The 18,007-nt window shown below is 46.0% G+C and overlaps 1 protein-coding gene across 1 annotated transcript in view; it reads left to right on the top strand.

Moving 5' to 3' along the window:
• Window positions 1-37: 37 nt before the first annotated feature.
• LOC129858428 (zinc finger protein 185-like) overlaps window positions 38-18,007 on the top strand; it is a 28,490-nt gene continuing 10,520 nt past the window's right edge. Inside the window, exons 1-14 of the mRNA XM_055927642.1 lie at window positions 38-1,423; window positions 3,064-3,351; window positions 3,705-3,822; window positions 4,247-4,354; window positions 5,832-5,858; window positions 5,968-6,030; window positions 9,814-9,864; window positions 10,014-10,094; window positions 11,270-11,350; window positions 11,604-11,666; window positions 11,799-12,383; window positions 12,660-12,710; window positions 14,728-14,787; window positions 14,907-14,984. Of these exons, the coding sequence (XP_055783617.1) occupies window positions 3,342-3,351; window positions 3,705-3,822; window positions 4,247-4,354; window positions 5,832-5,858; window positions 5,968-6,030; window positions 9,814-9,864; window positions 10,014-10,094; window positions 11,270-11,350; window positions 11,604-11,666; window positions 11,799-12,383; window positions 12,660-12,710; window positions 14,728-14,787; window positions 14,907-14,984 (1,376 nt within the window). The 5' untranslated portion in view covers window positions 38-1,423; window positions 3,064-3,341. The remainder of the gene's footprint in view (window positions 1,424-3,063; window positions 3,352-3,704; window positions 3,823-4,246; window positions 4,355-5,831; window positions 5,859-5,967; window positions 6,031-9,813; window positions 9,865-10,013; window positions 10,095-11,269; window positions 11,351-11,603; window positions 11,667-11,798; window positions 12,384-12,659; window positions 12,711-14,727; window positions 14,788-14,906; window positions 14,985-18,007) is intronic.

Here is an 18,007-nt window from a genome sequence, read left to right as displayed (position 1 = left end):
GAGGGCGGGCGGGGGAGCGGGAGTGGGAGAGCGGGTGGTTCAGTTGTGATATCACTTAAAGGGCGGGGGAGAGGGAGTCCAGGGTTTTAGGTTGAAATGCCTGACATTCCTTCTAGTATAATGAGCCATGGTGAGACTCACTGCTGCTAGGCTGAGCTGTTCAACTGGTTTAGCCCTCGGAGTGTAGGAGAGAGAGAGGGGGATGAGAAAAGGGCAAGCAGGTACAATAGACTTCAGTTTACACTGACTATGAGCTGAAGTGAAACCTTGGCACTAAAACCCAAATAGTTTCCTCATCCTTAAACTCACTACTACAGTGAACCTGTATGACTGAGTAAAGAGGCAATGTGTAAATTAACATCCCTCCCAAGTCTCCACCCTATACCATTTGAATAAGGCTGGGTGAGTATGCATGGGATGTCTGGGATTGTTTCTGTAGCTAAATAAGGGTAGGGTTGTGTACTGTAAACACTATCTGGTGTGGACATTCATTTCGAGAGTTAACCTATTATGTTGCTATTGACAACCGTGTTCATTTATTATGTTGCTATTGACAACTGTGCTTTGGAGTAGATGTTGGAGGACGCAGGTGTTCTGAGAAAGTGTCCACACACACTCATCTGTGAGCTAACACCCTGTTCTGCCTACATCTACACCTCATGGTCCCATGGTTTAACTATTCATAGGTCAGCCGACTGGCAGTTACCCAGGTCTGTCTTACAACAGACTGCTATTAACTTAAACACACCGTATCGAGATGAGGCATGTTTTAATGGGGCTACATCATAATTGTCTCTAGTTTGGAAGAGAAATAGAGAGGCTTATTGAACTCGTAACATTACAAAGCAAATAGCAGTCCTGGTGTTTGGACAACACCTAGGCTTTAAAGTGTGACCCAATTGTTAGAGAATATCTACAGTCACTGTTCTCAGATTTGTTAATGTCTCTGTCTCTTTCTGATGTCTCCCTGTCCAGTAAACATGAGAGAAACAGTTTTATAGGAGCCAATGTCTGTGTGTGTGTCTGTGTGTCTGTGTCTGTGTGTGTGTTTGGGTCATGCTCTGCACTCCTACTGGCTATGCCAAGTATGTTCCTACTCACCTGGCTCTCAGGTATGTGATAAAATAGAGGGAAATTAGCAGTAAACAAAACTCTCTTCTTCCTGATCTCACCCTTACACAAACACACACACCCTGGGTGGTGGCGTAGCCTCTAGGACTGTCTGAGCTAGTCTGTGTCCACGCCTGTATCTGTTCAAACACCTGTCGGCTAGTCACACAGCTAGTCACACTCCCTCTCTCTCTCCGTTCACACACAGACCTAGCAATCTTTACCTCTACTTTTGTCTCTCACCTGCTCTCACTCTACCTGTGTGGGAGTCTACGGTTTGGGAGACCGTCTGTGGATACAGTATCTAGTGAAAGTAGGTACTTTTTTTACTCCTGTTGTTTATGTTATTTTGTGCCATGTTTGTCAGGGCTTAGAATGTGGATCCTCTCTTTTTCAATCAGTATAGATCAGGAATACAATCAATCATATCCTTTGCTAACTGTTTAATGTTATGCTAAATACTCAGACCCTGACAGACACCTACGAAGGTTGTCAGGCAGTCTGTTTGTCCTCTCAGAACCATTATTCTCTGTGCCTTGTTTGCCACGATTGCCTGTCTGTCGTATGAGTTGCCTTTCCATCCTACTGGTCCCTTACCGTACCATATCATTTAATGTGTGTGTGTGCTGGTGGTGTGTATCTTGTAAAATGTGTCGTGTGTAGACTGGTGTGTATCATGTATGATTGATACAGTATCTAGGCCTTCAGTCTATGTGATCTGTCATCACTGGCAGAAGATATTCAGAAAGAGACATTCCACTGCCTCAGGACGTTTACTTACCACTGGGGAGGTCATTTGCATAGTGAAATTGACAGCACTCCATTTTATTTGGCACAAGGTCAACTTTGCCTGTCGTTTGATAAGGAAACATCTTAACAGTGTTTTATTACAAGTTCCACTTGCTTTCAGTTTCCTGAGGAGAAATGTGAGTGAGCCGTTTGTGTTTGATTAGGGATAAGAGAAAGACACCTGTGTTTGATTAGGGATAAGAGAAAGACACCTGTGTTTGATTAGGGATAAGAGAAAGACACCTGTGTTTGATTAGGGATAAGAGAAAGACACCTGTTTGATTAGGGATGAGAGAAAGACACCTGTGTTTGATTAGGGATAAGAGAAAGACACCTGTGTTTGATTAGGGATAAGAGAAAGACACCTGTGTTTGATTAGGGATAAGAGAAAGACACCTGTTTTTGATTAGGGATGAGAGAAAGACACCTGTGTTTGATTAGGGATGAGAGAAAGACACCTGTTTGATTAGGGATAAGAGAAAGACACCTGTGTTTGATTAGGGATAAGAGAAAGACACCTGTGTTTGATTAGGGATAAGAGAAAGACACCTGTGAATTGTGTAATATATTTGTCTTTCATTTCTATCAAACCACTTCATTGAATATTTAAATATACTATTTGTGAGAAAAAGCAAGCAGACCAGGTTTTAATTAACATCTCAGACCCTACTTCTAAAACCATGAGTTGAGGAATTATGTTTGCTCCAGTTTGTGTGTGTGTGTGTGTGTGTGTGTGTGCGTTTGTGTGTGCATGCGTGTGTATGTGTGTGTGTCCATCTCTCTTTGGCTGACAGAGTGTATGTTTGATCGTTTGGCAGAAAGTGGTAGGACAGGCTCACCTGCATATTTAAAGGATGACTGTGGAATGTCTATCACATGTTCCTGTTCCTTACAGGAGGAGAGGGAAACTGCCAACCCTGCTTTTGACAGAGACTTAACAGTTCTAGAACAAACTAGAGGGGTACCCCGAATGGGCCTCACATCTGTGACCCTCTAACCTGCAACCCTGAGTGTGTCAGTCCAACACCTATACCATTACTGTACACCAAGAGGTCCAATCTTATCAAATGTACACAAGGACCAAGTGGGACAGAGACTAGGGCTTGTTTCTGGACCCATCCTTTCTTACTAACCTGTGTCTGTATTGCTGTCTGTGGTACTCAGGGAGCCAGTGGAGGAATCATAGGAACCAGATTGGGAGCCAGTGGAGGAATCATAGGAACCAGATTGGGAGCCAGCGGAGGAATCATAGGAACCAGATTGGGAGTCAACAGAGGAATCATAGGAACCAGATTGGGAGCCAGCGGACGAATCATAGGAACCAGATTGGGAGTCAGCGGAGGAATCATAGGAACCAGATTGGGAGCCAGCGGAGGAATCATAGGAACCAGATTGGGAGCCAGCGGAGGAATCATAGGAACCAGATTACAAAGGACCCGACTATGTCAAAAGGTGAGTTGACAGGTTTACTGACTGAGCTGATTTCAGTAGGATGAGTGTGTGATAGTGTGTTTCCTACCATTGTAAGGTGTGGTAGTAGGTCCATACCAAGGGGATGAGGTGATGGATACCATGTTTATTGCACCATAGTTCCATCCATTCCTGCGGTGGGATCAGTGTGAAGTATGTATCATTACGCTGTTTTCTCTTATTCAGATGGTGCGTGCATGTGTGTGTGTGATTGTTTCATTATGTGCATTTGTGCACGTGTGTGTGTGTGTTTCTGTCTAGTGTATGTGTGTGTGTGTGTGTGCGTGTGTGTGTGTGTGTGTTTCTGTCTAACGTGTGTACTGTGTGTGTTTCAGAGGGGGAAAGAGCATCAGTGTTGAAGACCACTAAGGTTCGGACCAAGCTGAAGGGAGATGGCAGCTGGATGCAGAGACTCAGTGAACCCCAGTCTGAAACAGAGGAGGAGAAACCATGGTAAGACAGTCAGTCAGTCAGTCAGTCAGTCAGTCAGTCGAATGAAGTCAGTCAGTCAGTCAGTCGAATGAAGTTAGTCAGTCAGTCAGTCAGTCAGTCAGTCAGTCAGTCAGTCAGTCGAATGAAGTTAGTCAGTCAGTCAGTCGAATGAAGTTAGTCAGTCAGTCAGTCAGTCAGTCGAATGAAGTTAGTCAGTCAGTCAGTCGAATGAAGTTAGTCAGTCAGTCAGTCAGTCGAATGAAGTTAGTCACATTAGTCTAGTTTACCAGCCAGATCTCTCTACATGGTATCAGTTAACACTGGGGATGAGGTTCCACTCATATGGACCGTATTCAATGTCTCTCCCTACTCTCACGCCCTCCCTCTCTCTCTCTCTACCTCTCCCTCTCTCTCTCTCTCTCTCTCCCTCTCCCTCTCTGAACAGGATGGCAGAAGTTGTGAATCAACTGAATGGAGCGCCTATAGACACCAGCCCTGTAGCCTCTCCCACATCCAAGACCCCTCCCCCCCCCACCAGACCTGCAGAAGACGGGTACACACTGACACCCACCTCAACACTACACACTGACACCCACCTCAACACTACACACCCACCTCAACACTACACACTGACACCCACCTCAACACTACACACTGACACCCACCTCAACACTACACACTGACACCCACCTCAACACTACACACTGACACCCACCTCAACACTACACACTGACACCCACCTCAACACTACACACCCACCTCAACACTACACACTGACACCCACCTCAACACTACACACTGACACCCACCTCAACACTACACACTGACACCCACCTCAACACTACACACCCACCTCAACACTACACACCCACCTCAACACTACACACCCACCTCAACACTACACACCCACCTCAACACTACACACCCACCTCAACACTACACACTGACCCCCACCTCAACACTACACACCCACCTCAACACTACACACTCACCTCAACACTACACACTGACACCCACCTCAACACTACCCACTGACCCCCACCTCAACACTACACACTGACACCCACCTCAACACTACACACTGACACCCACCTCAACACTACACACTGACACCCACCTCAACACTACACACCCACCTCAACACTACACACTGACACCCACCTCAACACTACACACTGACATCCACCTCAACACTACACCCCCACCTCAACACTACACACTGACCCCCACCTCAACATTACACACTGACCCCCACCTCAACACTACACACTGACACCCACCTCAACACTACACACTGACCCCCACCTCAACACTACACACTGACCCCCACCTCAACACTACACACTGACACCCACCTCAACACTACACACTGACACCCACCTCAACACTACACACCCACCTCAACACTACACACTGACACCCACCTCAACACTACACACTGACATCCACCTCAACACTACACCCCCACCTCAACACTACACACTGACCCCCACCTCAACATTACACACTGACCCCCACCTCAACACTACACACTGACACCCACCTCAACACTACACACTGACCCCCACCTCAACACTACACACTGACCCCCACCTCAACACTACACACTGACCCCCACCTCAACACTACACACTGACCCCCACCTCAACACTACACCCCCACCTCAACACTACACCCCCACCTCAACACTACACACTGACACCCACCTCAACACTACACACCCACCTCAACACTACACACCCACCTCAACACTACACACCCACCTCAACACTACACACCCACCTCAACACTACACACCCACCTCAACACTACACACTGACCTCAACACTACACACTGACCTCAACACTACACACTGACCCCCACCTCAACACTACACACTGACCCCCACCTCAACGCTACACACTGACCCCCACCTCAACACTACACACTGACCCCCACCTCAACACTACACACTGACACCTCAAAACACAAACCACAAAACATGTTCTTCATCATAAACTGACCACAAACTTCTCTTTCCTAAATAAAGAGCACCATCTCCAGGATACCTCAGCAGGTAAAACAGACCTCCACCATTGCATCACTTGGTCAACTGCTTATTCAATGTAATAAACTCATTAATTGTGAATAATCCAAAAGGTGAATAATCGTATATATTTTTTCAGAGGGATTTTTACCAAGACAGACACCAAGCCTGCTGCCAACTCATCTACATCCAATGGCTTTAGGTAAATAAAGTACTGTCACAGCTCTACTGGCAGCGGTAATGTCACAGCTCTACTGGCAGCGGTAATGTCACAGCTCTAACTGGCAGCTGTAACGGTGGTCCTCCTCCTCTTCAACCGAAAAGGAGGAGTAGTGATGGAACCAAGGCGCAGCGGGTTGTGAACACATAATTTATTAAAGAAAACACGAAAACACGAACTTGACTAAAAATAACAAAACAACAAACGGTGTAGACAGACCTGGACGACGAACTCACATAAACACGAAAAACGCACGAACAGGGAAAATAGCCTACACATAAATGACGATGAACAAACAAACCGAACAGTCCCGTATGGTGCGACAAACACTGACACAGGAGACAACCACCCACAACGAACACTGTGAAACAACCTACCTAAATATGACTCTTAATTAGAGGAACGCCAAACACCTGCCTCTAATTAAGAGCCATACCAGGCAACCCTTAAACCAACATAGAAACAGAAAACATAGACTGCCCACCCAAACTCACGTCCTGACCAACTAACACATACAACAAACTAACAGAAATAGGTCAGGAACGTGACATAACCCCCCCCATAAGGTGCGAACTCCGGGCGCAACAGCACAAAGTCTAGGGGAGGGTCTGGGTGGGCATCTGACCACGATGGTGGCTCAGGCTCAGGGCGAGGTCCCCACCCCACCATAGTCAATCCCAGCTTACCTCTCCCCCTACAAATGACCACCCTCATATTACCCCCACTTAATCTTTTGGGTAACATCGACACAAGGGGCAGCACCGGGACAGAGGGATAGCTCAGGACAGAGGGATAGCTCAGGACAGAGGGATAGCTCAGGACAGAGGGATATCTCAGGACAGAGGGATAGCTCAGGACAGAGGGATAGCTCAGGATAGAGAGGTAGCTCAGGATAGAGAGGTAGCTCAGGATAGAGGGGCAACTCCGAACTGAAAGGCAGCTCCGGACAGAGAGACAGCTCTGGACTGAGGGGCAGTTCTGGATAAATAGCCGCTCTGGGCTGAGGGACAGCTCATGACTGGCTGACGGCTCTGGACGCTCATGGCTGGCTGACGGCTCTGGACGCTCATGGCTGGCTGACGGCTCTGGACGCTCATGGCTGGCTGACGGCTCTGGACGCTCATGGCTGGCTGACGGCTCTGGACGCTCATGGCTGGCTGACGGCTCTGGATGCTCATGGCTGGCTGACGGCTCTGGACGCTCATGGCTGGCTGACGGCTCTGGACGCTCATGGCTGGCTGACGGCTCTGGACGCTCATGGCTGGCTGACGGCTCTGGACGCTCATGGCTGGCTGACGGCTCTGGACGCTCATGGCTGGCTGACGGCTCACTGACGGCTCTGGCAGATCCTGTCTGGTTGGCGGCTCTGGCAGATCCTGTCTGGTTGGCGGCTCTGGCAGATCCTGTCTGGTTGGCGGCTCTGGCAGATCCTGACTGACGACTGGCTCTAGCGGCTCCTGACTGACTATCGGCTCTGACGGCTCGGAACAGACGGGTGGCTCTAATGGCTCGGGACAGACGGATGGCTCAGACGGCGCTGGGGAGACGGATGGCTCAGACGGCGCTGGGGAGACGGATGGCTCAGACGGCGCTGCGGAGACGGATGGCTCAGATGGCGCTGCGGAGACGGATGGCTCAGACTGCTCCTGTCTGGCGGAAGGCTCAGGCTGCTCCTGTCTGGCGGAAGGCTCTGTAGGCTCATGGCAGACGGGCAGCTTTGCAGGCTCATGGCAGATGGGCAGCTTTGCAGGCTCATGGCAGACAGGCAGTTCATGCGCCGTTGGGCAGACGGCAGACTCTGGCCGGCTGAGACGCACTGTAGGCCTGGTGCGTGGTGCCAGAACTGGAGGCACCGGGCTGGAGACACGCACCATAGAGAGAGTGCGTGGAGGAGGAACAGGGCTCTGGAAACGCACTGGAAGCCTGGTGCGTGGTGTAGGCACTGGTGGTACTGGGCTGGGGCGGGGAGGTAGTGCCGGAAATACCGGACCATGCAGGCGTACTGGCTCCCTTGAGCACCGAGCCTGCCCAACCTTACCTGGTTGAATGCTCCCCGTCGCCCGACCAGTGCGGGGAGGTGGAATAACCCGCACCGGGCTATGTAGGCGAACCGGGGACACCATGTGTAAGGCTGGTGCCATGTAAGCCGGCCCAAGGAGACGTACTGGTGGCCAGATATGTAGGGCCGGCTTCATGACATTTGGCTCAATGCCCAATCTAGCCCTACCAGTGCGGGGAGGTGGAATAACCCGCACTGGGCTATGCACACGTACAGGGGACACCGTGCGCTCTACTGCGTAACACGGTGTCTGCCCGTACTCCCGCTCTCCACGGTTAGCCTGGTAAGTGGGCGCAGGTCTCCTACCTGCCCTTGACCCACTACCTATTAGCCCCCCCCTCCCAAGAAATTTTTGGGTGGTACTCACGGGCTTTTCGGGCTTCCGTGCTAGACGCGTCCCCTCATAACTCTGGTTCCCTTCTCCGGTTGCCTCTGCTCTCCTCAGTGCCTCCAGCTGTTCCCATGGGAGGCGATCCCTTCCAGCCAGGATCTCCTCCCATGTGTAGCAACCTTTACCGTCCAATACATCCTCCCATGTCCATTCCTCCTTCTTGCGCTGTCCCTTCCTCCTATTACACCGCTGCTTGGTTCTGGCTTCATTTAGGTGGGTGGTTCTGTAACGGTGGTCCTCCTCCTCTTCAACCGAAAAGGAGGAGTAGTGATGGAACCAAGGCGCAGCGGGTTGTGAACACATAATTTATTAAAGAAAACACGAAAACACGAACTTGACTAAAACTAACAAAACAACAAACGGTGTAGACAGACCTGGACAACGAACTCACATAAACACAAAGAACGCACGAACAGGGAAAATAGCCTACACATAAATGACGATGAACAAACAAACTGAACAGTCCCGTATGGTGCGACAAACACTGACACAGGAGACAACCACCCACAACGAACACTGTGAAACAACCTACCTAAATATGACTCTTAATTAGAGGAACGCCAAACACCTGCCTCTAATTAAGAGCCATACCAGGCAACCCTTAAACCAACATAGAAACAGAAAACATAGAATGCCCACCCAAACTCACGTCCTGACCAACTAACACATACAACAAACTAACAGAAATAGGTCAGGAACGTGACAGCAGCGGTAATGTCAGAGCTCTACTGGCAGCGGTAATGTCAGAGCTCTACTGGCAGCGGTAATGTCAGAGCTCTACTGGCAGCGGTAATGTCACAGCTCTACTGGCAGTGGTAATGTCACAGCTCTACTTGCAGCGGTAATGTCACAGCTCTACTGGCAGCGGTAATGTCACAGCTCTACTGGCAGCGGTAATGTCAGAGCTCTACTGGCAGCGGTAATGTCAGAGCTCTACTGGCAGCGGTAATGTCACAGCTCTACTGGCAGCGGTAATGTCACAGCTCTAACTGGCAGCGGTAATGTCAGAGCTCTAACTGGCAGCGGTAATGTCAGAGCTCTAACTGGCAGCGGTAATGTCACAGCTCTACTGGCAGCGGTAATGTCACAGCTCTACTGGCAGCGGTACTGTCACAGCTCTACTGGCAGCAGTACTGTCAGAGCTCTACTGGCAGCGGTAATGTCACAGCTCTACTGGCAGCGGTAATGTCACAGCTCTACTGGCAGCAGGGACTCTATTAAATAGAGTAGAGTCTATTCTGTGTACTCAGTCTATCATTTAGACAGCCAATGCCCTGTTAGATGGCTTGATTACATGGTGTCTTTCTATTTGCAGTGGGTCAACATCCAGCTTCACCAAGAGGCCTTCAGAAAGCTACAAGAGAATGTAAACCTTATACAATTCATATGAGTAAACTCAATGAATGTGTTTGAGTGTGTGCCGCTGTGTGTGGTAAAGGATTATCAGAGATAACTGTAGTGACTTAAGGGAATGTGTTTGATAAGTACTGTATGTGTGTGTGTCCTTCTCTCCAGAGCTCCTCACACAGTGCGTCCCACCTCAAACCTCCCAGTTCAAACTGAGGACCAGCTTTCTCCAGAGGAGAAGGACAAACGGTGAGAGACACAAAAAGTGCATCCCAAAATGCACCCTATTCCCTTTATAGAGGTCTACTTTTGACCAGGGCCCTATACTGTATAGGGCCATATATAGGGAATAGGGTGCCATTTCAGATGCAGCCTACAAAACTCTTATTTTACCTCAGAAAATAGTCAAGGAAAAACACGTACTCTCTTTCTTCTCTCTCTCTGTCTCTGTCTTTCTGGTATCTCTCTGTGTCTCTCTATGTCTATCTCTCTCTCTGTCTCTCTTTCTCTGTATATTTGTCTCTCTCTTTGTTTCTCTCTGTCTCTCTCTCTCTCTCTCTGTCTCTTTGTCTCTCTGTGTTTCTCTCTCTGTCTCTTTGTCTCTCTCTTTGTCTCTCTGTGTTTGTCTCTCTATCTCTTTGTCTCTCTCTCGGTGTCTCTCTGTCTCTCTTTCTCAATTCAATTCAAGGGGCTTTATTGGCATGGGAAACATGTGTTAACATTGCCAAAGCAAGTGAAATAGATAATAAACAAAAGTGAAATAAACCATAAAAAATGTATAGTAAACATTACACTCACATGTTGAATGTCATATTATGTCATATTATACAGTGTTGTAATGATGTGCAAATAATTAAAGTACAAAAGGGAAAATAAATCAACATAAATATGGGTTGTATTTACAGTGGTGTTTGTTCTTCACTGGTTGACCTTTTCTTGTGGCTACAGGTCACACATCTTGCTGCTGTGATTGTACACTGTTATTTCACCTAATAGATATGGGAGTTTATCAAAATTGGATTTGTTTTTAGAATTCTTTGTTAGTCTGTGTAATCTGAGGGAAATATGTGTCTCTAATATGGTCATACATTTGGCAGGAGGTTAGGAAGTGCAGCTCAGTTTCCACCTCATTTTGTGGGCAGTGTGCACATAGCCTGTCTTCTCTTGAGAGCCAGGTCTGCCTACAGCGACCTTTCTCAATAGCAAGGCTATGCTCACTGAGTCTGTACATAGTCAAAGCTTTCCTTAAGTTTGGGTCAGTCACAGTGGTCAGGTGTTCTGCCACTGTGTACTCTCTGCTCAGGGCCAAATAGCATTCTAGTTTGCTCTCTATTTTTGTAAATAATTTCCAATGTATCAAGTAATTATCTCTCTTTCTCCCTTTCCTCCCTGACTCCCTCATTCTCTCTCCATCTGTCCATCAGGGAGGAAGCAGCCGTGAACGTGCTCAAGACCTCTTCAGTCAGACAACGCTCCTATGTCCTCTCAGCCGCCAATAAATATGAGTATGTACCTCTCTCTTTCCCTTTCTCTCTCTCTTTCTTTCTTTCTCTCTATTTTTCTCTCTCTCCCTTTCTCTCTTTCTCTCTCTCTCTTTCTTTCTGTCTTTCTTTCTTTCTCTCTCTCTCTCTCTCTCTCTCTCTCTCTCTCTCTCTTTTTCTCTCGCTCGCTCGCTCTGTCCCTTTCTTTCTTTCTCTCTCTCCATCTCTCTATTCCTCTGTTTGTGTCTTATCTCCTGTTCTCCTGTTCACCTGACAGTTGTACTAAAAAAACAACAGAAACCTCCCTGACCACAGATGCTCCATCTTTTGTGGCTAAAAGGTAATTGATGCCTGTCAAAGAACCGTCCTGTCTTGTTTTGTCCCGAATGGGAAATGATGATCTTGTCTGAAAGGAAAGGCTTGACGGGAGATGTTTTGTTTTTCTGACATGTTGTTTCTTGTGTGTCTAAAGGGTGGTGATCACAGGCAATGATGACTCTGTCTTCACTGAGACTCCCTCTGTCCCCAAAGAACCAGCTGCACCATCTGTGAAAGGCGTCCCTCCTGTATGTGTGAAAGATGTCTCTCCTGTATGTGTGAAAGACGTCTCTCCTGTATGTGTGAAAGACGTCTCTCCTGTATGTGTGAAAGACGTCTCTCCTGTATTGGTGAAAGATGTCTCTCCTGTATCTGTGAAAGATGTCTCTCCTGTATGTGTGAAAGACGTCTCTCCTGTATCTGTGAAAGACTTCCCTTCTGTATGTGTGAAAGACGTCTCTTCTGTATCTGTGGAGGGCATCCATGTATGTGTGAAAGACGTCCACCTTTCAACCCCCGTCATAGTTGACACCCCAGCAGGGATTGACCCTTATGAGAGCATGAAGCCAGGGCGTACCAAAGTGGCCACTGAGCTGTCCCCAGAGAGTAGTGTCCTGCTGAAAGTAGTTTCCCCAGTGTCCCCTGTCCCATACAAACCAGTGAAGACAGATCCTGCCCCAGTGGACACTCTGACAGCCCTGTCTGACACACTCATCTCCTTCGACACACGTTTATCCAGGTACAGTATTGATTCATTACTGTATATATTCATTTGAATAAGTATAGACAGAAACATTTGGATGTATTGACCAAACAATGATCAGATATGTTGCACCACAGTGTGTGTAGTGTTGAGACCAGCCCATTTTATTTACGTTATGGGTAGGGCTCTGGGTGAGACTATTAAAGTTGGTCCACCCCATTGTCTTTAGAGAACCTCCATTAGTCAGTTGTACAGTTTGATCCCATATAGCTGTAGTCCAATAACACAAAGTGTATCTCCCGTCCCCCATAGCTCCAGAGTCCCTGACCCAGTATGGACAGAGACAGCAGAGCCAGAGGACAGGTAGGAAACCACAGAGACACACTTCCTCATTCACGCCACAGTGGGTGATATGAAACCGGTTACAGTAGGTTACTAACGACGTGTATTCATTAGGGCACACCGTACCAAACCGTACCAAAATGTTTTGCAATGAAAACTAGTGTTTATTGAACACCTTCAGGTTAGTCCCTCCCAGTTTCAGCCGTTTGCTTCCGTTTGGTGTCTAGTGAATACACCCCTGGTGTCAACGGTCATTCTGTACTTCTACACTGAGTGAACAAAACATGAGGAGCACCTTCCTAATATTGAGTTGCACCCCCCTCAGAACAGCCTCAATTCATTGGGGCATGGACAATACAAGGTGTTGAAAGCGTTCCACAAGGATGCTGCCCCATGTTGACTCCAATGCTTCCCACAGTTGTGTCAAGTTGGCTGGATGTCCTTTGGGCGGTGGACCATTCTTGAATCACGCGTGAAACTGTTAAGTGTGTGTAACGATTGACGTCTGGAGAAAGAGGAGGACCAAGGTGCAGCGTGGTAAGTGTTTAAATTTTTAATAAACAACTGAACACTGAACAAAACAACAAAAACGACAAACGAACAGTCTTGTAAGGTGACGAAAAACACTAAACAGAAAATAATCACCAACCCACATCACACCCTGACCAAACTAAAAATAGAACCATACAAAGCAATCTACGGTCAAGGCGTGACAGTGTGAAAAACCCAGCAGCGTTGCAGTTCTTGACACAAACTGGTGGAACCTGGCACCTACTACCATACTCCGTTCAAAGGCATTTAAATATTGTGTATTGCCCATTCTCCCTCTGAATGGCACACATACACAATCCATGTCTCAATTGTCTGAAGACTTAAAAATCTTTCTTTAACCCGTCTCCTCCCCTTCATCGACACGGATTGAAGTGGATTTAACAAGTGACATCAATAAGGATCATAGCTTTCAGCTGGATGCACCTGGTCAGTCTATGTCATGGAAAGAGCAGGTGTTCTTAATGTTTTGTACACTCAGTGAATATTAAAACACAATCCTGCTGGTGAAGTTCCTTAAATAGAGCCACAAGAGGAAGTGATCAAACAACTTTTGATACAGAATTAAATGTGGTTTTACACAGTTGTTGTGCAGTGTGATGGCTAGCCAGCTGCTGCTATAATAGCCTGTTATCTGTTACTATAACAGTCTGTTATGTGCTGCTATAATGGTCTGTTAGTTGCTGCTATAATAGTATGTTAGTTGCTGCTATAATAGTATGTTAGCTGCTGCTATAATAGTCTGTTATGTGCTGCTATAATAGTATGTTAGCTGCTGCTATAACAGTCTGTTACCTGCTGCTATAATGGTCTGTTACCTGCTGCTATAATGGTCTGTTACCTGCTGCTATAACAATCTGTTAGCTGCTGCTATAATGGTATGTTAGTTGCTGCTATAATGGTCTGTTAGCTGCTGCTATAATAGTCTGTTACCTGCTGCTATAATGGTCTGTTACCTGCTGCTATAACAATCTGTTAGCTGCTGCTATAATAGTCTGTTAGCTGCTGCTATAATAGTCTGTTACCTGCTGCTATAACAGTCTGTTAGTTGCTGCTATAATAGTCTGTTAGCTGCTGCTATAACAGTCTGTTACCTGCTGCTATAATGGTCTGTTAGCTGCTGCTATAACAGTCTGTTACCTGCTGCTATAATAGTCTGTTAGCTGCTGCTATAACAGTCTGTTACCTGCTGCTATAACAGTCTGTTAGTTGCTGCTATAATAGTCTGTTAGCTGCTGCTATAATAGTCTGTTAGCTGCTGCTATAATAGTCTGTTAGCTGCTGCTATAACAGTCTGTTACCTGCTGCTATAATGGTCTGTTACCTGCTGCTATAATGGTCTGTTACCTGCTGCTATAATAGTCTGTTAGCTGCTGCTATAACAGTCTGTTACCTGCTGCTATAATAGTATGTTAGCTGCTGCTATAATAGTCTGTTAGATGTAAACCGTTGTGCTCTGCTATTCAAGTCCTCTCTGTCTTGTCTGCAGATTGCATGGTGAGCCAATCCCTCAGCTCATGGTTGATGATCTCCTCTCTCTCACTAACGGGTTTGTTCCAACATTTTTTTTTTTAATTTCTTTACAAATAAAATGATTTAATACGACAATGTATCATGTCACACTATAAGCCTTGTAATTATATTTCAACTCTCCTCTCCTCTGTGTAGTCTAGAAGAGGAGTTGGTAAAGCCCATCCCTCCCAGCCCAGGATCTTGGAGTCAGGAGCTTCTCAGTGGATCAGACAGGTGGGAAGAGAGGAGACCCCTTATATAAGACACTAATTCATTCCTCCATACATCACAGTGCAACTGTGTCTCTGGTTCTGATGGACCAGTGGTTAGGGGGAAACTTACTGACCAACTGTGTCTCTGGTTGTCTCTCCCTCATGCTCAGTCTCTCCCCCTAGCCTCTAACCTCTACACTCTCCCCATAGCCTCTACCCTCTCCCCATAGTCTCTACCCTCTCCCCCTAGCCTCTTCCCTCTCCCCCTAGCCTCTTCCCTCTCCCCCTAGCCTATACCCTCTCCCCCTAGCCTCTACACTCTCCCCCTAGCCTCTACCCTCTCCCCATAGCCTCTACCCTCTCCCCATAGCCTCTACCCTCTCCCCATAGTCTCTACCCTCTCCCCCTAGCCTCTTCCCTCTCCCCATAGCCTCTACCCTCTCCCCATGGCCTCTACCCTCTCCCCATAGCCTCTACCCTCTCCCCATGGCCTCTACCCTCTCCCCATGGCCTCTACCCTCTCCCCATGGCCTCTACCTTCTCCCCATAGCCTCTACCCTCTCCCGCTAACCTCTTACCTCTACTACCTGCCACTACTAAATCTACTACTACTACTAAATCTACTACTACTACTACCTGCTACTACTAAATCTAAATCGACTACTACTACTACCTGCTACTACTAAATCTACTACTACTACTAAATCTACTACTACTACTACCTGCTACTACTAAATCCAAATCGACTACTACTACTATCTGCCACTACTAAATCTACTGCTACCTGCCACTACTAAATCTACTACTACTATAAGGTGAATGCACCAATTTCTAAGTCGCTCTGGATAAGAGCGTCTGCTAAATGACTTAAATGTAAATGTACTAAATCTACTACTACTACTACTACTACTAAATCGACTACTACTATCTGCCACTACTAAATCTACTGCTACCTGTCACTACTAAATCTAAATCTACTACTACTTGACACTACTAAATCTACTACTACTACTACTACCTGTCACTACTAAATCTACTACTACCTGTCACTACTAAATCTACTATTACTATTACCTGCCACTACTAAATATACTACTACTACTACCTGTCACTACTAAATCTACTACTACCTGTCACTACTAAATCTACTATTACTATTACCTGCCACTACTAAATATACTGCTACTACTACCTGTCACTACTAAATCTACTACTACCTGTCACTACTAAATCTACTATTACTATTACCTGTCACTACTAAATCTACTACTACCTGTCACTACTAAATCTACTATTACTATTACCTGCCACTACTAAATATACTACTACTACTACCTGTCACTACTAAATCTACTACTACCTGCCACTACTAAATATACTATTACTATTACCTGCCACTACTAAATATACTACTACCTGTCATTACTAAATCTACTGCTACTACTACCTGCCACTACTACATCTACTACTAATAATACTACTACTACCTGCCACTACCAAATCTAAATCTACTACTACTACCTGCCGCTACTAAATCTAAATTTACTTCTACTACCTGCCATTACTAAATCTACTACTACATCTACTACTACTACTACCTGTCACTACTGAATCTACTACCACTACTACCTGCCACTGCTAAATATACTACTATTCTACTACTGCTACCTGTCACAAATAAATCTACTACTGCTACTACTACTACTACTACCTCCACTCCTAAATCTACTACTACTACAATCACTCACAACTAAATCTAGTACTACTACTACCTCCACTACTAAATCTACTACTACTACTACTAGTACTACTACTACTACCTGTCACAACTAAATCTACTACTACTACTACTACTACTACCTCCACTCCTAAATCTACTACTACTACTACCAGTCACAACTAAATCTAGTACTACTACTACCTCCACTACTAAATCTACTACTACTACTACTAGTACTACCACTACTACCTGCCACTGCTAAATATACTACTATTCTACTACTGCTACCTGTCACAAATAAATCTACTACTGCTACTACTACTACTACTACTACTACTACCTCCACTACTAAATCTACTACTACTACTACTAGTACTACTACTACTACCTGTCACAACTAAATTTACTACTACTACTACCTGCCACTACTAAATCTAAAACTACTACTACTACTTGACACTACTAAATCTACTACTACTACTACCTGTCACAACTAAATCTACTACTACATCTAAATCTACTACTACTATCTGCCACTACTAAATCAACTACTACTACTACCTGTCACAACAACATCTACTACTACTACTACTACTACCACCTGCTACTACTAAATCTAAATCTACTACTACTACCTGCTACTACTAAATCTAAATATATTACAACTACTACTACTACTACTTTTACCTGCTACTACTAAATCTAAATCTACTACTACTACCTGCCACTACTAAATCTACTACTACTACAGTGGCTTGCGAAAGTATTCAACCCCCTTGGCATTTTTCCTATTTTGTTGCCTTGCAACCTGGAATTAAAATATAATTTTTGGGGCATTTGTATAATTTGATTTACACAACATGCCTACCACTTTGAGGAGGCAACATATATTTTTTTGTGAAACAAACAAGAAATAACACAACAAAACAGAAAACTTGACCGTGCATTAATATTCACCCCCCCAAAGTCAATATTTTTTAGAGCCACCTTTTGCATCAATTACAGCTGCAAGTCTCTTGGGCATGTGTCTATGAGCTTGGCACATTTAGCCACTGGGATTTTTGCCCATTCTTCAAGGCAAAACTGCCCCAGCTCCTTGGATGGGTTCCGCTGGTGTACAGCTATCTTTAAGTCATACCACAGATTCTCAATTCGATTGAGGTCTGGGCTTTGACTAGGCCATTCCAAGACATTTAAATGTTACCCCTCACACCACTCGAGTGTTACTTTAGCAGTGTGCTTAGGGTCATTGTTCTGCTGGAAGGTGAATCTCTGTCCCAGTCTCAAATCTCTGGAAGACTGAAACAGGTTTCCCTCATGAATTT

The sequence above is a fragment of the Salvelinus fontinalis genome, chromosome 6 (genome assembly GCF_029448725.1).
Source record: "Salvelinus fontinalis isolate EN_2023a chromosome 6, ASM2944872v1, whole genome shotgun sequence".
Taxonomy (NCBI): domain Eukaryota; kingdom Metazoa; phylum Chordata; class Actinopteri; order Salmoniformes; family Salmonidae; genus Salvelinus; species Salvelinus fontinalis.
The sequence above is the reverse complement of the archived record's forward strand: the minus strand, read 5'-3'. Positions and strand labels throughout refer to the sequence as shown.